This window comes from Hemicordylus capensis, chromosome 2 (assembly GCF_027244095.1).
Source record: "Hemicordylus capensis ecotype Gifberg chromosome 2, rHemCap1.1.pri, whole genome shotgun sequence".
Taxonomy (NCBI): domain Eukaryota; kingdom Metazoa; phylum Chordata; class Lepidosauria; order Squamata; family Cordylidae; genus Hemicordylus; species Hemicordylus capensis.
In genome coordinates, this window is record NC_069658.1 from 383,102,309 (window position 1) to 383,122,459 (window position 20,151).

The 20,151-nt window shown below is 44.6% G+C and overlaps 1 protein-coding gene across 4 annotated transcripts in view; it reads left to right on the forward strand.

Annotated features, from left to right (window-relative positions):
• The window catches only part of NTN1 (netrin 1), a 228,543-nt gene extending 209,971 nt beyond the window's left edge, over positions 1-18,572 (forward strand). For all 4 annotated transcript variants that reach the window (XM_053293539.1, XM_053293538.1, XM_053293536.1 and 1 more), the window contains one exon: positions 11,984-18,572. In XM_053293539.1, the coding sequence (XP_053149514.1) occupies positions 11,984-12,312 (329 nt within the window). In that variant the 3' untranslated portion in view covers positions 12,313-18,572. The remainder of the gene's footprint in view (positions 1-11,983) is intronic.
• Positions 18,573-20,151: the final 1,579 nt, after the last annotated feature.

Below are 20,151 nucleotides of genomic sequence, written 5' to 3' on the forward strand. Positions count from 1 at the left end.
TTTAAATCCACTCAAGGACCTGGTCCAGTGTCATGCCATGTGCAGATCTGCTAGTTCAGGAAATCATGGGAGGGCCCCCCCGCCATATGTACCAACAATCTTTCCCCATTCTGGGGCAACATGGTTGCCGTTTTGGGGCACGGGCAAGGGTGCACATATCCACATGTTTGGACAGGCTAACAGAGGGCATGCACCAACAGCTACTCAGCAGCAGCAGCCAAGACAAAGAAAGCAATCTGCAGGGTACACCTCCCTATGGCTTTCTTCCACACAGCAACCTCACTCGATATAGAGCCCCAGTAGTTTGTCACTCCCGTGAAGGAGCAATTGATGGGAGAAGGGAATGTTTTACTGGCAGGCATCATGAGATACCTGCTCGGCATTTCTCTCTCCTCCCCTCTGATGGTTCTTCTCATGAGCTGAAAGGGGGTGTCCCCATGGCCTTTCACTCTCGTTATTGAGCAGTGTGCCCATGGTCAGGTGGCTCTATCTTTGTAGCAAAAGTGCACTTCCTGCATACTGCGGCACTTTTAACTCTGGCGACTGGCCCTGCTCAGTAGGGAGCCCTCCTCAGTAGGGAGCACAGACCCCCCAAAGGGGAATGGGCTGGGTCCCCCTTCCCTAACCTTTCTGTGTTAAAAATCATGTATCCCTGGGGTTGCCCTGAGCACACACACCCCCAAAAGTAGTTGTGCTGGCAGGGGGAGGCACTGGGTTCAGAGACAGACCTTTAAACCCATTCAAAATTCCTGGGTTCTGTATGGCATAACACCATATGCAGATCTGCGGGTGCATGGATTTGTGGGAGAGGGGAGCCCTGGTTTCCAGCTGCTCCAGGACAGCTGGGTCATCCTTCGGGGGCATGGGCAAGGGTCCACATAGGTGGGTGGATGGGCTGGCAGGGGGCACAATCTGCCAACTACTTGGCAGCAGCCACCAAAACAAGGAAAGCAGTCTCCGGGGTACCCTTTCCCACAGCTTCCTCTATTGCACAGCAACCTGGCTCTGTTGAGAACCCCAATGGCCTGACACACTCGTGAGAGTTACCCGTGGGAGAAGGGGATGTTTTGCTATCAGTCATCATGACTGAATTTGCTTGGCAGTTCTTTCTTTTCAGGAGTTGTATGGGATGTCTCCAAGTGGTGTGGCCTGTCACTCTCTTGAGTGAATGCGGTGCACCCTGGGTCAGCATCCATCCTCATCTCATAGAAGGAATCACTCATTTCATTGGAGCAATACTGATGCTGCTGTCCAGCCCTGCTCATGAGTAAGCACTGGGAGTCAGGGCTTGAGAGAGATGTGGGTAAATTCATAAGTACTGTAGATATGAGAAGAAGGTAAAACAGCAGTAGTGGGACTGGGCTAGGTTTAGTGGGACACAGGAACAGCTTTGCACTCCCTGAGAGGCATTGCCTTCTGGTCAGATGAAATGTCATTAAGCATCTAAAGCATGGACTTTGCAAGGCTTTTATTTTATTTTTATTTATTTATTTGGCACATTTCTATACCACGCCATATACAAATCTCTGTGCGGTTTACAATTTAAAATACAACAATAATTAAAACATTAACACAATTAAAACAATTCTTTACAAAGATAAAAACTCTAAAACTTTAAACTTTAAAACTATAAATTAAAAGCCTGATTAAACTGGTATGTTTTCAGATTTTTCTTTAAAACATCCAGAGAAAGGAATGCTCTAGGGATCATTAGGAAGGGGATATAATATTATAATGCCCTTATACAAAACGATGGTGCAGTCACACCTGGAGTACTGCGTACAATTCTGGTCACCACATCTAAAAAAGGACATTGCAGAACTGGAAAAGGTGCAGAAGAGGGCAACCAAGATGATCAGGGGCCTAGAGCACCTTTCTTATGAGGCAAGGCTACAACACCTGGGGCTTTTTTGTTTAGAAAAAAAGACAACTGTGGGGAGACATGATAGAGGTCTATAAAATCACGCATGGTGTGGAGAAAGTGGATAGAGGTCATAACACTAGAACCAGAGGTCATCCCATGAAATTGATTTCCAGGAAGTCTAGGACCAACAAACAGAAGTACTTTTTCACACAATGCATGATCAACTTGTAGAATTCTCTGCCACAAGATGTGGTGACAGCCAACAACCTGGATGGCTTTAAGAGGGGTTTGGATAACTTCATGGAGGAGAGGTCTATCAATGGCTTCTAGTCAGAGGGCTATAGGCCACCTCCAGCCTCAAAGGCAGGATGCCTCTGAGTACCAGTTGCAGAGGGGTGATAGCAGGAGGGATGGCATGCCCTCAACTCCTTCCTGTAGGCTTCCAGCAGCATCTGGTAGGCCATTGTGTGAAACAGGATGCTGGACTAGATAGGCCGTGGGCCTGATCCAGCAGGGCTGTTCTTATGTTCTTAATTTTGTTAGGGAGTATGTTCCAAAGTCAAAGGATATAGGAAGCTGCCATATACTGAGTCAGACCATAGGTCCATCTAGCTCAGTATTGTCTACACAGACTGGAAGCGGCTTCTCCAAGGTTGCAGGCAAGAGTCTCTCTCAGCCCTATCTTGGAGATGCCAGGGAAGGAACTTGGAACATTCTGCATGCAAGCCTGCAGGTGCTCTTCCCAGAGTGGCCCCATCCCCTAAAGGTTGACATATGTAGTCTCCCATTTGAATGAAAACCAGGACAGAGCCTGCTTAGCAAAGCAGACAATTCGCGATTGCTACCACAAAACCAGCTCTCCTCCCTAGTCCCGGGGGCAATCCTAGAAAACCAATTGAGCTGATGACAATCACAACTGGACCTCACATGATGATCTTGATAGGTGGCTGGGTTAATGAAGAAGACATTTCCCCCCAGTAGTGGTTGGAGTGGGCCCTGGGACAAGAATGAGCCCCTGCCCCCTCTCACAGCTCCAGAGAGGTATGAAGGGGAGAGCAAAAAGCAAGCTGTCACCCTGATACGTATATCAGGGGCCGAGGGATATTTGTGCCCTCCTGTTCAGTTGTAGCTGTGCCCCTGATCTAAAGGGAAGTATGGTCACTTGCCTCTTGGCGTGCTTGCACAGCACCACACCTGGACCAGGAAAGAGAAGAGAGGTTTCAAATTTACTTGTCTGTTCATCTCTCAATATCCACTCCATTCCTTCTCTTCCTTCTCCCACTTACACACACACACACACCCTCCAGTCACCTGATGGAGTGTCAATACTTCAGGTAAATGACACTTTGATCTGATTCCCTGTAATAGGGATTCCCAGGTGTTGTTGACTGCAGCTCCTATAATCCTCAAACAAAGGCCATTGCAGTTGGGTGTGATGGTCAATGACATCTGGGAATCCCTGTTACAGGGAACACGGTTAGCATCCCTCTTTGTCCGAGCTGCTTGATCAATAGGTATCGCTGATCTTGACTCATTAGGGCTCATGAGGCAGAAGGGGTGGGGTGGGGAATCCAGACCAGAAGGAAATAAATAAGACTTGCCTTTGATCCCCCAAACCACAAACAAGATCCTAGAAATACCTCCTGCCTTCTCAACAGCCCACTCACATTTTTAAAGAGGAAGCAGAAGTGGGATTGGGGGGGGGTGAGCCTGGGGGCTCCTATCCCAAAAGGTGAGATCATCCTGCCTGCTCCAGCCTTCCTCGGAAAAATCCTTCTTTCATGGAGACTCTGGTTAGTCATCCTCTTTGTTGAAAGGCGCCTTGGCAGCAGCACATGGAAAAATAAAAATATGTTTTCAAAAGACCTTTTTAAGAAAAGAAAAAAAAGATTCCACATAGAAACCCATAGCTCCCAAGGATATTGCTAAAGAGGAAGAGAAAACATATGCTCTCTCTAGCAGCTATTCTTCCAAATTTAATATGGCAAAACCATATTTCTGAGCTTGTGGTGAGTTTCCCAGAGTGGCAGTAAATTGTGACAGGATCCTGGGTGTAACTGCATCCACATGTAGCATGTGGGTATCTATGTGACAAAGGGAAGTCCTGAGGAAATGTGCTCTGGCCAGGGTGGCCATAAAACTGGTCAGAGGAAAATGAATGAAACCATGCAAAGGAGGAAGGTGACTGAGTGGGTCACACCCTCTGCAAAAAGCAAAGATTAAACCTCGTAAATCTTCAATATTAAACAAGAATGAAACAGGTGAACTCAGTAAGCCCTCTAGACCTACATAAAAAAGTAAAATGTTAATAATAATGATAAACTTTGCTCCAGAGAGGGGTTTGAAATGAAAATGACCTGGGCTTAGATAGTTTAGAAGAACTAGGAATCATATTGGACATTTTTGCCCCAGGCCTGTGGATTCTGGGCCTGTGAACATCTGGAGGGGATTGGAAGAAGGAAGGGAATTCTCAGCAACTTTATTGAACTTCCCTCTGTTCCCCAGGCTTTGGTTTAGTAGTTCCTACCTTCCTAAACTTTCCAGTTCAATTTCCTAAATTTTCTGGGATGAATTGTCTTGTAGTTAAACCTCTGGATCAAGACCGGCTATATTGTCCCCCCACTGCCCGCCCCAGACAATCTCCCTAGACCTGTAAAAACATTTTGCTACCTTGCTGAAGTTTCACAGTGAGTGAAATTTCCTTGGGGCATGGGACTTCTCCCATACAACAAAATGGGCTATTAAGAACCCCGAAGGGCTATATTTAAGCATGCATGGTATGTAACTCTGTAAGCGATATACATAATCTCTTTTATAATCACATAATTTGTGCCTTACCATGGATTGTGACCTATGCTGCAATTTCCTCAGCTGCCTAAAGTGCCATATTGCCATCTGGTGGTTGGCTGATAGCACGCTGAAAATGCAGCTTTGTCTCAGATGCCTTTCTTTTGTATTTTTAAAAGTTTTAAATATATGTCGTCTGCCTTTCTTGTCATCAGTACAAGGCAGCTAACAGCAACACAAATATAATACACGCATTCAGTTCTCAAAGAGTAAGTGTCCTTAACACATCACTCAACGAGGCAACGTGGTAGAGGCACTGGCAGCCAGGCACTCTCCGAATGGCAAGGCTTGGGTTGAAAGACTTGCTTTGCCTATTTCTTTCCTGATGAGACAGGTCTTTCTCTGGAGAGCAATGCCTAGTATTTCAGCTAGACATGTCTAAAAGGGGCCTTATTCCAACTATGCTCATTCCTCAGCTCATTGACCAACCATTTCCCAGAAGCTACTAGGCTGTGGCCTTTGTAAAGCCGTGAGGACTCCTGCACTTGGCCATGCACGTCGCTTAAAAAAAACCAACACAAAACCCAAGCAAGATGACTCCTGGCGGACTTGGCTGTCTCTTCTCTAACAAGGACATGCGAGGAGAGTTTACAAACATGAGGGCTGCTGGTTATTTTAATTGTACAGTAAGAATGAGCTGATGGCAGCCTGGGGACCCCTGCCCTCTTCTGCTCACAGACTCCAAGCTGTGCATGCCTGAGATATTTTTAGCCAGGAGCTGGACACACGCCACACCATGTCGGAAACTGGTGTCATCATCAGGGGCCCAGGCAGCAACAAGCTCAATGTGAAAGCTGTGACTCATTTGATTTTGTTCTCCCCCTTAGGGGGTACATTGCTAGAACTCGGCAGGCTTGCAGAGCTGCTTATCGGGCACCTGCTGCTCGCTTCATCCGCTTGCCCTCAGTTACCAATCCCAATGGTTTTGCCCATGGTGCTTTTCCTGGTGCCAGGGCTCAGGCTAATCCACTTTGCTTGTGATCATTTGACTGGGAGGGGGGCTTTGTGGCTCACAGCACAAGCTCAGCAATGAATGGAATAGAGATGCTGCCTCTGGCGGAATTTCCCCTTCTTCCCTGCTGCGAGAGGTTACCAGCGCTGTTAACCAGCTGGCTTGTCAATTCTTTGCTGGAGCCGAATGCTGATTTGATTCCTTATTAGACTGGCAGCAGATGAATGCACCAGCAGCTGAAGGATTGCCTGTGTTGCTCCCCAAAGGACAAGTGTAGTGGAGCAGAAACCCTGCACAATACAGGAAGTGCTATTCGGTTTCTAACAGGAGTCAGATCCTCACATGGCACTTTAAGATTCAGCAGTAGATCACTTCTCCCAAATGATTTACTTGGGAGAAGTAAATCTCCCAAGTAAAACAGTGCATCTTGCATTGCATTTAATGCATTTTGCACAATACAGAGTGTTGGTACAAGTGTGGATGTGGATATGGATTTGGTTCAGAGGACAGTAAGAAGCAGACTCCTACACTGTTGATCTTTGCTGGAAACATTGTGAAAATGCTATAGGGCCATTTCCAGGTTTCATGGGGAGGCGGGTTGTCTCCAGCAATCTGCACTGCCCTCTATGGCCTCTTTCCTGTGCCCTGTTTGCAGAACTCTGGCATTCTGGTGGATTGCCCCTGCCTCGTCCTCTGGAGGGAGCACTCAGTCAGCCACCTTGCCATCTGAAGCTTGGTTTTGAAACAACCTTTCTCCCTTTAGGACTCCTCCTTCCATGTGCTGGTCCAAGTAATCCCAGGCACCTAGTAGGAAAGTGCCCTGGCTTGGACTGGTCCACAAGGCAACAGGGCATATTCCTAGTGCGCCCCACCCACAGAGTGCCCCTGCGCCCCGCCGCACTCGGTAGCAGTGAATACTCCCCCCCAAATTAACCATTCTGCTCAAAACCTGGCGCCCTCCCCACATACATTCCACCACCCTCTCAGTGCCCCCAGTCCGGCCCTGAAAGTGCCTGAGTGGCTCAGCTCTTCCTGAGTTTACTTGGACCAGCACACAGTAGGCGAGCTAAAGAGGAAAATGTCACTTTAGCTGGCAAGTGAGTTAAGTGGAGCAAGGAGCAAGTGCGGCAGCTGTCCCCTGCCCCCACTCTGTAAAATGGGGGGGAGGTCTGAGGAGGAGGCAGCAGGGCAGGGCAATTGTATGTGTATATGCGGGGGGGGGGGAGAAGACATTGGATCTCCTTCTGGCACAAGAGTAGGGGGCTTTCAACACTTCCACCGGTCAGAGGCTCCCTACTATCATGGTGGAACTTCCTCCGACAACACCCAACAGAGGGCACATTGGTCTGACATTTCAGACTGATATGACTGAACAGCCTGTTGACAACCATACATGCATCCATTGCAGCAGTGTTGGTGGTGCTGCTGGAAGCTAGTGTCACCTTTCCCCACATACTGCTTAAAGTTTCACAAAAATTTGCAATGCTGGTTTGACCAGAGACCGGGGGGGGGGGGAAGGGGGGGGAGAAATAAACTACCGTGTTCAGAGGCAGAACCAGGGAACAGAGACACAGATTCTGCCCCATCCCCGGTGGCCCCATGTGCACACTCTGCAAGCCAGTGACACCCCTTGCACGTGACGTCACGCACACGTGGGCATGGCCTGATCACCGGAGGGCTTGCACAAGCCCTCCAGAGCTCATTCCCAGCCAGCGTTTGGAATTCTAGGTACATTTATTTCCACTTAGGGAAATAAATGCACCTAGAATGAACTCTGGAGGGCTCGTGGGGTCCCAGCTGTGGAGGGAGCCAAGTGGCGGCCCTGGTGCCACCTTCACCATCCCCCCCCCGCCCTGCCTTCTGCATCTGATGTCAGATGCAGGGAACATTTAGCCATGCCCCGCCCCACATCTGACATCAGACATGGGGGCATGTCTGGGGCACATGGTGCGACCCCTGATTGGTGGTGGCCTGGGTTCTTTGAACCTGTTTGCCCAATGGTGGCTCCGCCCCTGCGCGGCCCCTTCCATGGCTCATGGCTGAGATCTTTAAACCCATCCACTTAATGGGGCATCCGTCCCAATCATGTTATCTAACTATGGATAACTGTAGCTCTACAATACTATCTCCAGGTCTCTGAAAAGGTAGCTGTAGAGAGCCTCCACTGCATGATATTAGGATGGGATGGGTATGAGGATTTAAGTGTATATATATCCTCCATATGGGTATTGTACAAATAAATGACTGACAAGAGATAGAGGAAACCTAATTTTAGTTGAACTTTTCAGTTTACACCTTCACCAGTAACATATGGATTTTTTAAAAGGTTATGCAAGTACATACAGCTCACAAGGTGGCAGTTAAGAATGCTGTGTTAGCAGAGTTCCAGGGCAGGTGACAAGAAATTATGTTTTTATGAATGAGCCCCTGGTGGCGCAGTGGTAAAACTGCTGCCCTGTAACCAGAAGGTTGCAAGTTCAATCCTGACCAGGGGCTCAAGGTTGACTCAGCCTTCCATCCTTCCGAGGTCGATAAAATGAGTACCCAGAATGTTGGGGGCAATATGCTAAATCATTGTAAACCGCTTAGAGAGCTTCCAGCTATAGAGCGGTATATAAATGTAAGTGCTATTGCTATTGCTAAGTGCTATGTATTATCCTCCAAGCTCAATCCATGAGGTGTGAGGGTACCAAGTCTATATATCCAGAATTTTTCTCATTCGTCCAGCATCTCACAATGTGTATGTTGCTCAGTAGGAAACATTTCCATATTGGTGAGACTATGGTTGCCTGAGCTGAAATGTCTGGCCAGAGGTTGTCCCAATTTCTTTGTTAAGATGGAGACTTCCTGAAAAGTGTCCTCAGGTCTGAGGATGATTTGCACTGCCATATGCATGTGGCAGTCTGGACATCTGCATTCTATAACATAAACATCAGTGGAAGTACAGAGGAGGTTCTTTCTGATGTAAAAGACTCTTTGGATAGTGGTACTGCTAAACATGATGGCATCCCTTAGACAAGTGCAAGTAATGTAACAGCTGGACTGACAGAAGTGTGATCTAGGATTGCTGATCAGTGGTTTTAGGACTGCTCTAATAGTCTGTGTAGATTAAGTGGTTGATGAAAAGCAATAGATGGAGGCTTGCTGATAGCAAATTCTGAACAGCTGAAAAAAAGATATCAGGGAATAGCATATATATATATGAGATTATATATTATTGTAAGGTTTTAATTTGTAGGTGATTTTTAAATTGTTTTAAGTTTTTGTATATATTTTAACTTGTTTTATGTTTTATGCTATTGTTAACCACCCAGAGACGAAAGTTTGGGACGGTGTACAAATTTGATAAATAAATAAATAATAATAATATTGCTTGTTAAGTTTGGGGAGGTGAGATGAAAGTCTACCACAGATGGGATTCTTTCCTCTTTGTGCATTTTTTTTTTAACTTTGAGGATCTGATATGGCTGATATCCTATTGATGTTGGAATCTATAACATGAAAAAGGTATCCATATTTTAAGAGGTGTTCTTTCAGTTATCCAATATTTTGAAGAAATTTAGATCATTATTGTAGTTGTGTATAATTCTAAGAGCCAGATGATATATGATATTTCTCTTGATATGTTTGGGTGGCAGAATTTATAGTTCAAATATAGACGAGTATCTGTTGTTTGACTGTATAGATCTGTTACTTTCTTATTATAATCTGTCATAAGGAGAACATTAAGAAATGGGATTCTTGGATTTTCAGTTGAGTTGTTGCTGGTTAATTTGATTGAGACAGTACTGTTGATGTAATTAGTAAATCTTTCAAGATTTTCCTCCCCCTTAGTCCAGATCACAAAGAGGTTGTCAAAGTAATGCCACCATACCAAATGTTTATATAAAGCATTATTATGGATGGTTTGTTCAAGTTTGCCCATAAATAGATTAGCATAGGATGGAGCCATACAGGTACCCATAGCTGTACCTTTTATTTGTAAGTAGTGTTTCTCATTAAAGCTGAAGTTACAAATGCAAGGTGCAGCACTGAGTATGGTTCCATCCTAGTCTAATTATTTATGGGCAAAGTGGGCTTGGCTTCTGAATTGCTAGAACTCAATTAATGTAAAATGTCTGGTTTGTAGGACTAAGGATCCTCTAAAAATCCAATTAATTTGTTTTACTTTGACTTTAAGTGCAAAGTGTGCCCTCGAGTCGGTGTCAACTCCTGGCAACCACAGAGCCATGTGGTTGTCTTTGGTAGAATACAGGAGGGGTTGACCATTGCCATATGCCGCACAGCATGAGATGATGCCTTTCAGCATCTTCCCATATCGCTGCTACCCAATATGGGTACCTCCTTATAAATACGGCTATAGACTAGCACTCCAATAGAGGATTTGCTTAGTAATCTGAAGCCCACCACATAATCTCATACCTCCTCTGTTGAAGAGAGCTGTGCTTTTAAAGAGATCTAAGGCTTTCTAATTGTGACCATTGACTGTGAGTCAAAATTTCTCCTTTGCCCAATCTGCCATGGAAAGCATCTCAACCAACCACTTCCTCTTTTCAGCAATCGGTCAAGCTGGGCAATTGGGCTTAGGGCTGAGCAGAATATTGGTCAGCTTCACTTTTCACACCTCGAAAATGATCTGACAGTTTTTGTCTTCTTATATGTGCTCCATTTGGTTAACAGTGAGGCCTCTGCTCTGTGAGAATGCAGTGCAGCAAGATTCCTTTCACAAGCAGACCGCAGCACATGCCAAGAAACCAAACAGTATGGCAAAGTTATGGATGGGGTTTTGTTTCCTTTTCTCCCCCCACCCCTTTGCTCAAAATAAAAGGGGTGCCTTTTGTTACCATGGTCACCTTTCATGACTTCAGCCAAACAAAACCATGATTTCCTTCACATTTATTTTTTAAAGTTCACATTGAACCTCAAATCCCTAGGTAAAAGAAACATGGAAACTGTTACCATCATAATTGGGCTTGCAATGTGGGCCACTAGCACAGATCAGAGAGGTCAGGATGCCCAGCAAGAGAGAGGGAAAAACTGGATAGACCCCTTTCCTCTTAGGGGGAAGCATTGAAGAAGCTTTGCCCAAACTCAGTTTTCTTGTAGGGGTTAAGTTAACAGGGCTCATGGTAAGTAGAGAGAGAACACTAGCAACTAACTTTGAGGGGGTTGACTAGAATGTATGAACTGCAAAGTATTTGGGCCAAAACAAAGTTTCCCATTGCAATAAGGAAAAAAAATATAATTCTTTCTCCTTTTACCTCTACTCTCTCACACACACATTATGTCCCTTTCCCTCTGCTGTCATACATCTTACAGTTTGAGAACAGTTGGCAATTCCTGTCCTCTGCAGATTAGATTAAAAACAGTTTCCCATTTATCTAGATAATACAATTTTAGAGCTGAACAAGAACAGATCTCATAATACAATGCATTGACAATAGCCCATTATTACTGAACATGATTTTCCAGGAGGGACTCCATTAGAGATGTGCATTAATGGCTCATGAATGGGCTGGTGGGGCAGGAAGTGGCTCCCTTAAGAGCCGGCTAGGAGCTCACCCACTCCTCCCTGACCCACCGCTTTTCCACGGGTGGCACTCCCCCTAGCAATGGCCGTTGTGGTGCTGTACCCTGCAGCCTCCGTGTGGCATCAGCATGCACATGGCCGACCATATGTGTGCCAATGCCATGCAGGGAACAGTGCTGCAGCCCCACACGGCCATTGCTAGGGGGAGCACCACTGGTGGAATAGTGGCAGGGCAGCGACAAGCAGGTAAGGATCTCCTTACTGGCTCCTAAAGGGCACCACTCCCTGTCCCGTCGAGCTGGTTTGGTGCTTTCCAGAGGAGGCGCCGAACTGGTTCATGCACATCCCTAGAATCTACTACATAGTACATCACACTGTTTTCTAGTTCATAATAAGGACTGTGATGTGAAGTTGAGAAATTACATCCACTTTATTCAGACAGTGATCAAACTGGTCGACTTTTTGGATGTCTTTTTATAGGCTTGTGCCATGACTTGAGAAACTGGAATGCAAAGTTATCACAACTAAGTTAGGTACCATAGACATCTATTTAGATGAGGACTGCACAACATTGGCCATCCAGCTGTTATTCATCATCTTTATTGGTCACTCTGGCTGGGAATGATCAGAACTGCAGTCCAACAATAACAGGAGGGCTGCAGTTGCACAGCCCCAATCTAGGTGGTCATTGGTGAGCTACTGCTATTGCTAGGAGAGGGGTTATTATGACTTGTACTTTGTCATCTTGAGGAGAAATGTGATAGCTCCTATCTTGACTTTCTGTTTCCAGCTGTCCAGATTCACATTCTGAAAGCAGATAAGGCTGGAGAATGGTGGAAGTTCACGGTCAACATCATATCTGTGTACAAACAAGGGACAAACCGGATACGGCGTGGTGACCAAATCCTCTGGATACGCTCCAAGGACATTGCCTGCAAATGCCCCAAAATCAAACCCATGAAGAAATACTTGCTCTTGGGCCATGATGAAGACTCTCCTGACCAGAATGGCATTGTTGCAGACAAAAGCAGCCTTGTGATACAGTGGAGGGACACATGGGCTAGGCGACTGAGGAAGTTCCAACAACGGGAAAAGAAAGGGAAGTGCAAGAAAGCCTAGAGAGAGAGAGAGAGAACTGGAGATTGTGTGAGAGAGTGAGAGTGAGTACACGCTGCTTTGTGTAGGACTTGGAGCAAATGGGGTGGGTTTAGGGCCATCAGCCTTCAGCAAGAAACTCACTTTGCGTTTGTGCATGACTGGGACAGGGAGGGCAAAGATGGGATTAACAACTTTTTCATGAAACATGTCGATTTTGCACCTCATTCTACAGAAACCACAAAAACTAGAGAGAGAAAACCAAGTTTAGAGAAGGAGGGCCATGTGAGACCTTATTCACCAAAATATCAAATTCCAGATAGCAGCTACTAGTTCCCTTTGATTTTCCTTCTCTCTCTCTCTCTGATCAGAGGAGTCCAATTGCCTTATATTTGCTAACATCAACTAGTTCCAAAGTCCAGACACAGGAAATACCCAGCCTGTCACTGAAACAAACTTCTGTAAAAGACAATGATGTGAAAAGTAACTGCTCTCTGAATACATTTCCCGCTAAAATCAGATAGGTATTCCTAGAAAGAATGGAGGCTAGGAAAGTTGGTTTGAAAAAGATTACTGTGTGTGGACTGCAGGATCAACACATGCAGTCAGCCTATGTAGCTCTTTCATTATCGGTCATGTGACATCTAGTCAGCTGGGTCAGGTTTTCAAAATGATGCCTGTAAACAACTGCTTAGCCATAACATACCACACCACTTACCCTAAATGCAGGGTGGTCACTGAAGAGTGACAAAGACATGTCCTTTCCTAAAAATGTAATTTTTAAACTGAGGTCTTACCACTGGATCCAAACAAGGCAATCTATTTGTTTTGTCATGAAAAAATCCATTTTCTTCTTGGATTCACCAGGACTTGAAATTAAGGCTACCTATAGGCACTGCAATAGTAGTGCCTATAGTAGTAGCAATAGCTGCTCTTGGGACTCCAACCTGACCATCTCAATCTGTAGAAAGCACAAGTTGTATGGGATGGACTTTTCATCTTTAAGGCAGCACGTACATCCATACCTTGGAGGAGAAATTAGTGACGCAGGGAGAAACTGCTACCCCTCTGCATTTGAGAGTCTCTGCGGCAACGGTTATTTATGTCTCAATACAAGGCCCACCCAGCACTTCCTCTTCTACCAGCAGGGCTTCAGAGTTGCAATGAGGCATACACTCTGGCTCAGTCTGCCGTGACTGAATTGACCAAGATGAGTCTCTTATCTGCTGTAGGGAAGAGGAGCAACGTGTTCTACAAGAGTAGTCCCCTGTAATGGCCTACTGTAGCTTTGGTTTCAGGCTAGTAAGTTTGGGGACTAAGAAGACTTTAATAACGAAGCTAATGCCTCAAGCATCCCTAAGAGCAGCTCTCATAAATGGCTTCACTTTTGCGGGGACTGATTTTCATTTCCATTTTAGGTTAATGAGAGGTAAAGGACATTTTTGTACCTGCCCATGCAAATCTCCTGCAGACCAGGAGGACCATCTGGGCAGGCAGTCCACACGTGAGCTCAGGGATGCCTGCCCGGCAAAATACAAACTTCCCTGAGATGTTTCCTGTAAGGAAACTTGGAAACATCCTTTTTATTACATTTTCCAGTGGTTTTGCCTTGTTTTATAGCAATTGACAATATTTATATAATGACATAAACTACCATAAAACAAACTGCAGCACAAATAGGTGTAAAGTGGCCAGATGCCGGGGAAGTGGAGTGTAGGAGGAAGAGGAGTCAGGCTCTCTGCTGGAGCAAAGAGGGGGAAACGCTCCAAGTCAATGGCTCGCACACTGTTGAAAGTTTCAGGGCTGTTTATGAGCTTAGCTGCAAAACATTATCCCAGCTGAAGTTCATTTATCAATGTAGCTCATATGAATTCTGATTTTAGTCCTGGAGGGGACTAGTTCCCCTGCTGAGAAGGAGCAAGAAGAGCTGAGCAAACTCAACCATCTCCACCCAGATCAGAGTTTTGTTTCAATGGCTTTCTCTGAGACCTGCAGCAGAATGTGGTAGGAATAAGGCGATCAGAGTTTTTGGGTGGAAGAATGGACCATGCCACTTCAAACTGTCATATTGGAAAACTGTTCTCTGTTAAAAATGCTCTGAAAATAGAAAAACGGCACAGCAAGCAAAGGGACAGAACCCTTTGTTCCTGCTCTGCTTATTTTCTATTTGTAGGGAGTTTGCTACACAATGAGGCTGTTCTCATGCCCAGCCTAACCCAGCCTGGGTTAGGCTGCATGTGAGAATGGCCAGTGCCGCCTAGAGCCTCTACTCCTGGTTGCATTTTTATTATTTGTAGGGAATGTGGGGCAGGATGCAAAAAATGGCATCCCTACCTGCAGCCTGGGGCAATATAGTCCATTCTGTTCCCTCATTCTGCTGCATGTAGAGGCTGACTAATGCCTATAGTCTAGAAAGGGGTGTCCGTTGTTTTCAAACTTCCTATCTGCAGGAGAACCTTTCTGCACGGATTTCTCTGCTGAAGAAAAAAAAGGATCCTGGTGTGTGATAGAGAGTGCATTCTTCCATGTGGAATGTCTGCCTGAGAGAGAGCTCACTAAAGCATTAGAGCTGTACATACCAGAGGAAGGTTTTCCACCATTACTAATCATCTAATCAAGGATACCCTCTCAACTACTCCTGAAACTCAGAATTCCTAGGATCCAGTGTGAAACCTCACGGCAGCATGTGATCAGAATTCCATCTTCAAAGGCTTCCAAACCTTCATATCCTAGCAACACGTTGAACACTGTATGGAAGACTGGATATCGCCACTGTGCAGGTGTGCAAAATAAAAACAAGTGAACAACATAAAGTTCATCAACTTGAGCAGTGCAATTACAGACAGAGGATGTGACTTATTGCCTATTTCACCAAAACAGGCAACCAAACAAGCCCTAAACTAAAGTCATGTTCTTGCAGAAAATGGACCAGGGCCACTTGAGGTGACCCATGATGGAAAGATATCCAAAACAGTTCTCAGAAGGCCACACTGGCTTCACAAATCCGTGGTCATTTCTTGATAGGATTTCAAGCCTGGATAAAATTCATTTTGGTCTGCCCCACAATTCTTGCTGTGTCTGTCTACTGATGGGTTTTTCTTTAGATTGGTTTGCCAAAAGCATCATTAGCCCCTCAAACAGCAGTTTCATTATGAGAGACTGTCTAATCACCATCACCCCACTGGAATTGCCCAGAGAAAATTGGTAAGAAATAAACCATGTAGTCCTTGAGCACTATATGCCACCTCCCAACACACACACACACACACACACACACACACACACACACACACACACACACACAGCCTCAACCCAGCCATATTTAATGAGCTTGGATGACCTCACCAACCAATCAAGAGACACACAAGATGAGCAACAGCAGACTTTGCTTCAAAGGAAGAGGCAAGCCTGCTCTCCCTGAGTAACCTAGTCCTCAGCTGTCCAGAAACTGACATGAGAGCATTCAACACAGTGTCCATCTATACCAGGCTTGCTGGTGGTACAATGTAAGAACAGCAGCAGCTGAGGAGTGAGGAGAGAGGAGATGAAATATTGCTACCATCAAGAATTTGCTAAGGAGCACACATTTCTGATTCATGACAGATCCACCATTCAAAGTAAGCGGAGGTCTCACCATGGCTCATAGCCTCGGGGAGTATATCTGAAGCTCTAGGTCAAGAGTCCTCTATGGAAAAGGAAACAGTCCTCTGGGTTCATACTGGACTCTGTTTATGCAGAATGTTTCCTATAGAATCAAAAAATCCATGTAGAACAGGGAGTCTCAAGTTGCAGCCCTCCAGCTGTTGTTGGACTACAACTCCCACCATCCCCAGTCAGCATCCCTGGTCCCAGTCAGCAGCCAGGCATGATGGGAGTTGTAAGTAAACATCTGCAAGAGGGCTGCAGTTGGAGATCCTGATGTAGAATCTGAATGCAGAACTGACCACTCCAATTAAAAACATAGTGGTGAGTCAGCTATTCGACCATGGAACATTCCTTACAATGAAGCACTTGGTTCTAGAGCTGAGCCAATTAGTTTCACAGTTGTTGAAAAGTGCCTGTTTTGGGTGTGCTTTTGAGTGCTCCCTCAAAATTCCATCCATTTACCATCTAGGTCCTGGATCAGAGCTGTGCAAAAGCCCCAGAAAATGGATTTTTAAAGCTTTAGAGAATTGTGAAGTTCCTGAGCTAGACCATAAGACTAGGGGAAGCACTGAAGCAGGTTGGTTACCAATCACATGGGCTGGTATGGAGAAAGGCTTACAAAGTGTGCGTGTGTGTCTTAAATTTCAGCTCAGTTGCTCAGACAAGCTCAGGGATTGTACAGATCCCTCATGTCCAAAACCTGGGAGTTTCATTGAGCCCCTGTGGACTAGCTCAGGGAGTGCACAGTTCCCTGGGGTCTTGAAAATCAGCTTGGAAGGGGGGCAGCTTTTCCACAGCTCTCCCCGAGTTGTCAACTGTGTCCAGGACTTGCATAAAAAGCAGAGAACCTAAATGCTAACCTTTGCTTAACATATTGACAAAAGGGTTTCCCTTGAGTACACATATTTTGACCTGAAAATAGAAATGTGTGAAAATCTGGCTCAGCCCGACCAGGCTTTCCTCGATAAACTCTTATTGGGAAGTCAGAACCTCTACCAAAAGCCAGTTCTCAGTGCAAATCCTGGCACGTTTCATTCCCTTGACAGTGCCTTGCTCTCATATCCAGCATCTTGGCTGCATATAATGATGTGTACAATTGCAGACCATTAGGAGCATTCCCAGAGTCATTTCTGTGTTTGGTTTTTGGAATTAATATTGATAACCACTATGTAATCACTCAAAACAATGTTTACAAAACAAATACCCTCATAGTGTCCACTCCCCTTAAGGACATTTGGAAAATGGTCTCTTCCTCCATAATATACACTGATATCATGAAAAGCTGTGAAGGGGGATGGGGACACCAGCTAGCAAATGGAAAATAAATTACAGCGAAATCCAAGCAGATTGACCGTAGAGCTAGTCCAAAATATAAAAATAGGCTAGAGCTCAGAAACTGTATATTAACTCAAAGTATAACAATCTAGTTTTTTTAAAAAAAAAATCCTCATCCCCCAAACTATCAAGGAAACCCCTTTCTTTGTACAATGTCATCCATCTTGACAGGTTTAAGGGCTTGTTTGACACTCCCCACGTCTAACAAGTACCCTCCCTAAGTACATTACAATGGGCAGGCAATTTCCACTTTGATCAGTAAAGAACAAAATAAAATGTTACAAGCTTTGGGGACTGTCTGAATTCCTGTCCAATTTCCTTCTTTCCAAGAGAAATTGCCAAGATGGAACCTACATATTTAGGCTATTTCTTGGTAGAGCCTTAAAGCTTGCACTAGGAAACATGCTTAGGAGGCAGCCTAGGGCCAGGATAATGGCATACATTTAGGGGTGAGATTTTTATTTGGTGGCCAACAGACAGTGTCAAATAAAAGAGAAGTTAATATGCCTTTCCTGCTGGCTTCAGAGCCAAAGTTTATGAGCGCAGAACTGCATAAGTTCAACCTGGCAAAGATGGTGGTTTAACGATGCAGAATGGCAGGCTGTAGTTTCTCAAATTTTCACTGAGAAAGCACCCTTGAAATTTAATAAATTATTCTTTTTCCAGCGAAGAAAACAAAACTACCAACATCAAATATATAATAATGAACCTAAATGCTCTAGAAGTCAATTCGTTGCACCTGCTCTGAAGTGTCACACAGCAGTGGACTGTCAAGACAACGTGTAATGAATGCCAGGGTCTTCAGAAACATTACAAATTCTGTTTTGGTAAATAGGGCAAGACAAACTATTCTGAAAAGCAGCTGAAATGCCAAAATGATTGCCATTCATGGGTAGCATTGAACAACGGCTTCCTCCTCATTTTCCTCTGTTTTATTTGGTACATTTTTGTTCATTCCTTTGATCATCATCACATCTCCCTTTTACATAGACCCATTGGAAAAACCTGTGTTTTGATTCTTCCTGTTAATATCATGAATTGTAAATGTTGTTTAGTTATGACCATTGCATATAGTTTGAGGGCAATGTTTCTTTACAATGCATACTAATATATTATGGTTATATATATGAATATATTTAATGACATGTGGGAAAAAAGTTGTGGATTTTCTTATTCCCCCTTCCTCCATTTCCCTTTATTTGTTAGATGGGCTGATAACTGAACCAGGAGGAGCATGTAACTGTACAGAATCCACTCAATAGGACTAAATCCAGACACCTGTCCAATAAACTCTTGTAAACGTCTGCTCATCTCATACCAGCCTCTTCTGTTATGTCAAGATGAACAAAGTGACCAAGTTCCAGGGTTCTTCCCCTGAAAACAGCTAGGCAGCTATCTCCTTTATGTAACTGCTTTCTCTACAGTTGGGAAAGGTAAAATTAAAACACGAAACTGCCTTTATACGCACCAATCTCTGCTCCTATAGTCATTGCTGCAAAATGCATTTCTGCAGCATCAGCATGCACAGTTCCATTGGGATGCTGAACTGTTCCTCATTTGCCTCCAAAGCACTCTTGATGTTGAGAAAACTGATATCATATATCATTAAATTGATAAAGTAAGCACAAGGGACACCCAACCATTTCTGAGTGGGTGGACAGACGTCATTCCAGACGTCAGTTCCAGGGCTCACCACGACTTAGTCCTTTATTAATGAGTAACGGTAAGTATTCCTTTCTCCCAAAAATCTGCAATTATGGGAGAAGTCTGCAATTATGAAAAAGGGCTTCCTAGTTAATAGAAAATATCCAAGTAGATTTGAGCACTCACATCTGTATTTTAGAAATGAAGTGCTGGATTTCCATTCTTCCACTGGAAGCCATATGGGAGTGGCTACTCCACTCTGGTAACTGAAGAAAGGCCCTACAAGTGGCTTCCCTCACCCATTAAATCAATTATTGTATTGATTACATACAACCCATTCAGGCTTCAGAACAAAGGGTGATTGAGTGCATCTCACCGGCTCAAGTACTGATTAAATCCAACCAATTCAGTCTTCAGAGCAGAGTGCATCTCACCAGCTCTAGGTTCATCATGCTGTACTTATTAAGCGAGAATACAAGTAAAGAGCCAGGGAGTTCCTAGTCCAAATCTTACCTCAAACAACACTAAGTGGTCTTAGGCAAAGCACTATTCCCTTAGCCTCAGATTGCAATGTGGGAGATAAATCTCGCCTTACAGGGCTGCTATAAGGACTGAAGCTCTTTGAAGACTTTAAAGCTTCACAGACTAGGGATGTGTACGGATTGATTTCTGCGATTCGATGTGAGGTTGCGTTGAATCAGCCAGATTCCCTTTGAACTTGAATCTGAAAATTGAATCTGATCAGATTCAATTCGAATTGGATTAGATTAAATTCAACCCACTTTTAAAGGTCTAGGAGGCGCCAACCAATCAAATTTCAAGACAGTGGGGCACTCAGTTGATTAGTGATTATGTATATTTCTGCCAAAGGGAATAATGGGGCTTCAAAACAGCCCTAACCCTAACCCGGATCCCCAGCTTTCATTAAAAAAAGAAGAAGAAGCTAAGCGCTACCCCTTGTGGAAGTGGATTTATGGGACAAAATGTGTGGTCACTATTTTTGAAGTGTTTAGACTCTGGTGTGTAATTACTTTTCCTCATAGTGAATCCCTATGAGGATTCATTACACACCAAAGAGTCCAACAACTCAAAAATTCTTAAAAGATGAACTAAATATCTGTCTTGCAGGTGAGTGGGTGGAAATTAGCAGCACCCCATGTGCTAAATACCTCCCCAATCTGCAAGCCAGTGGGGTAGTCAGTTTATTTTTTAGAAATTTTTGAATTGACTCTTTAGTGT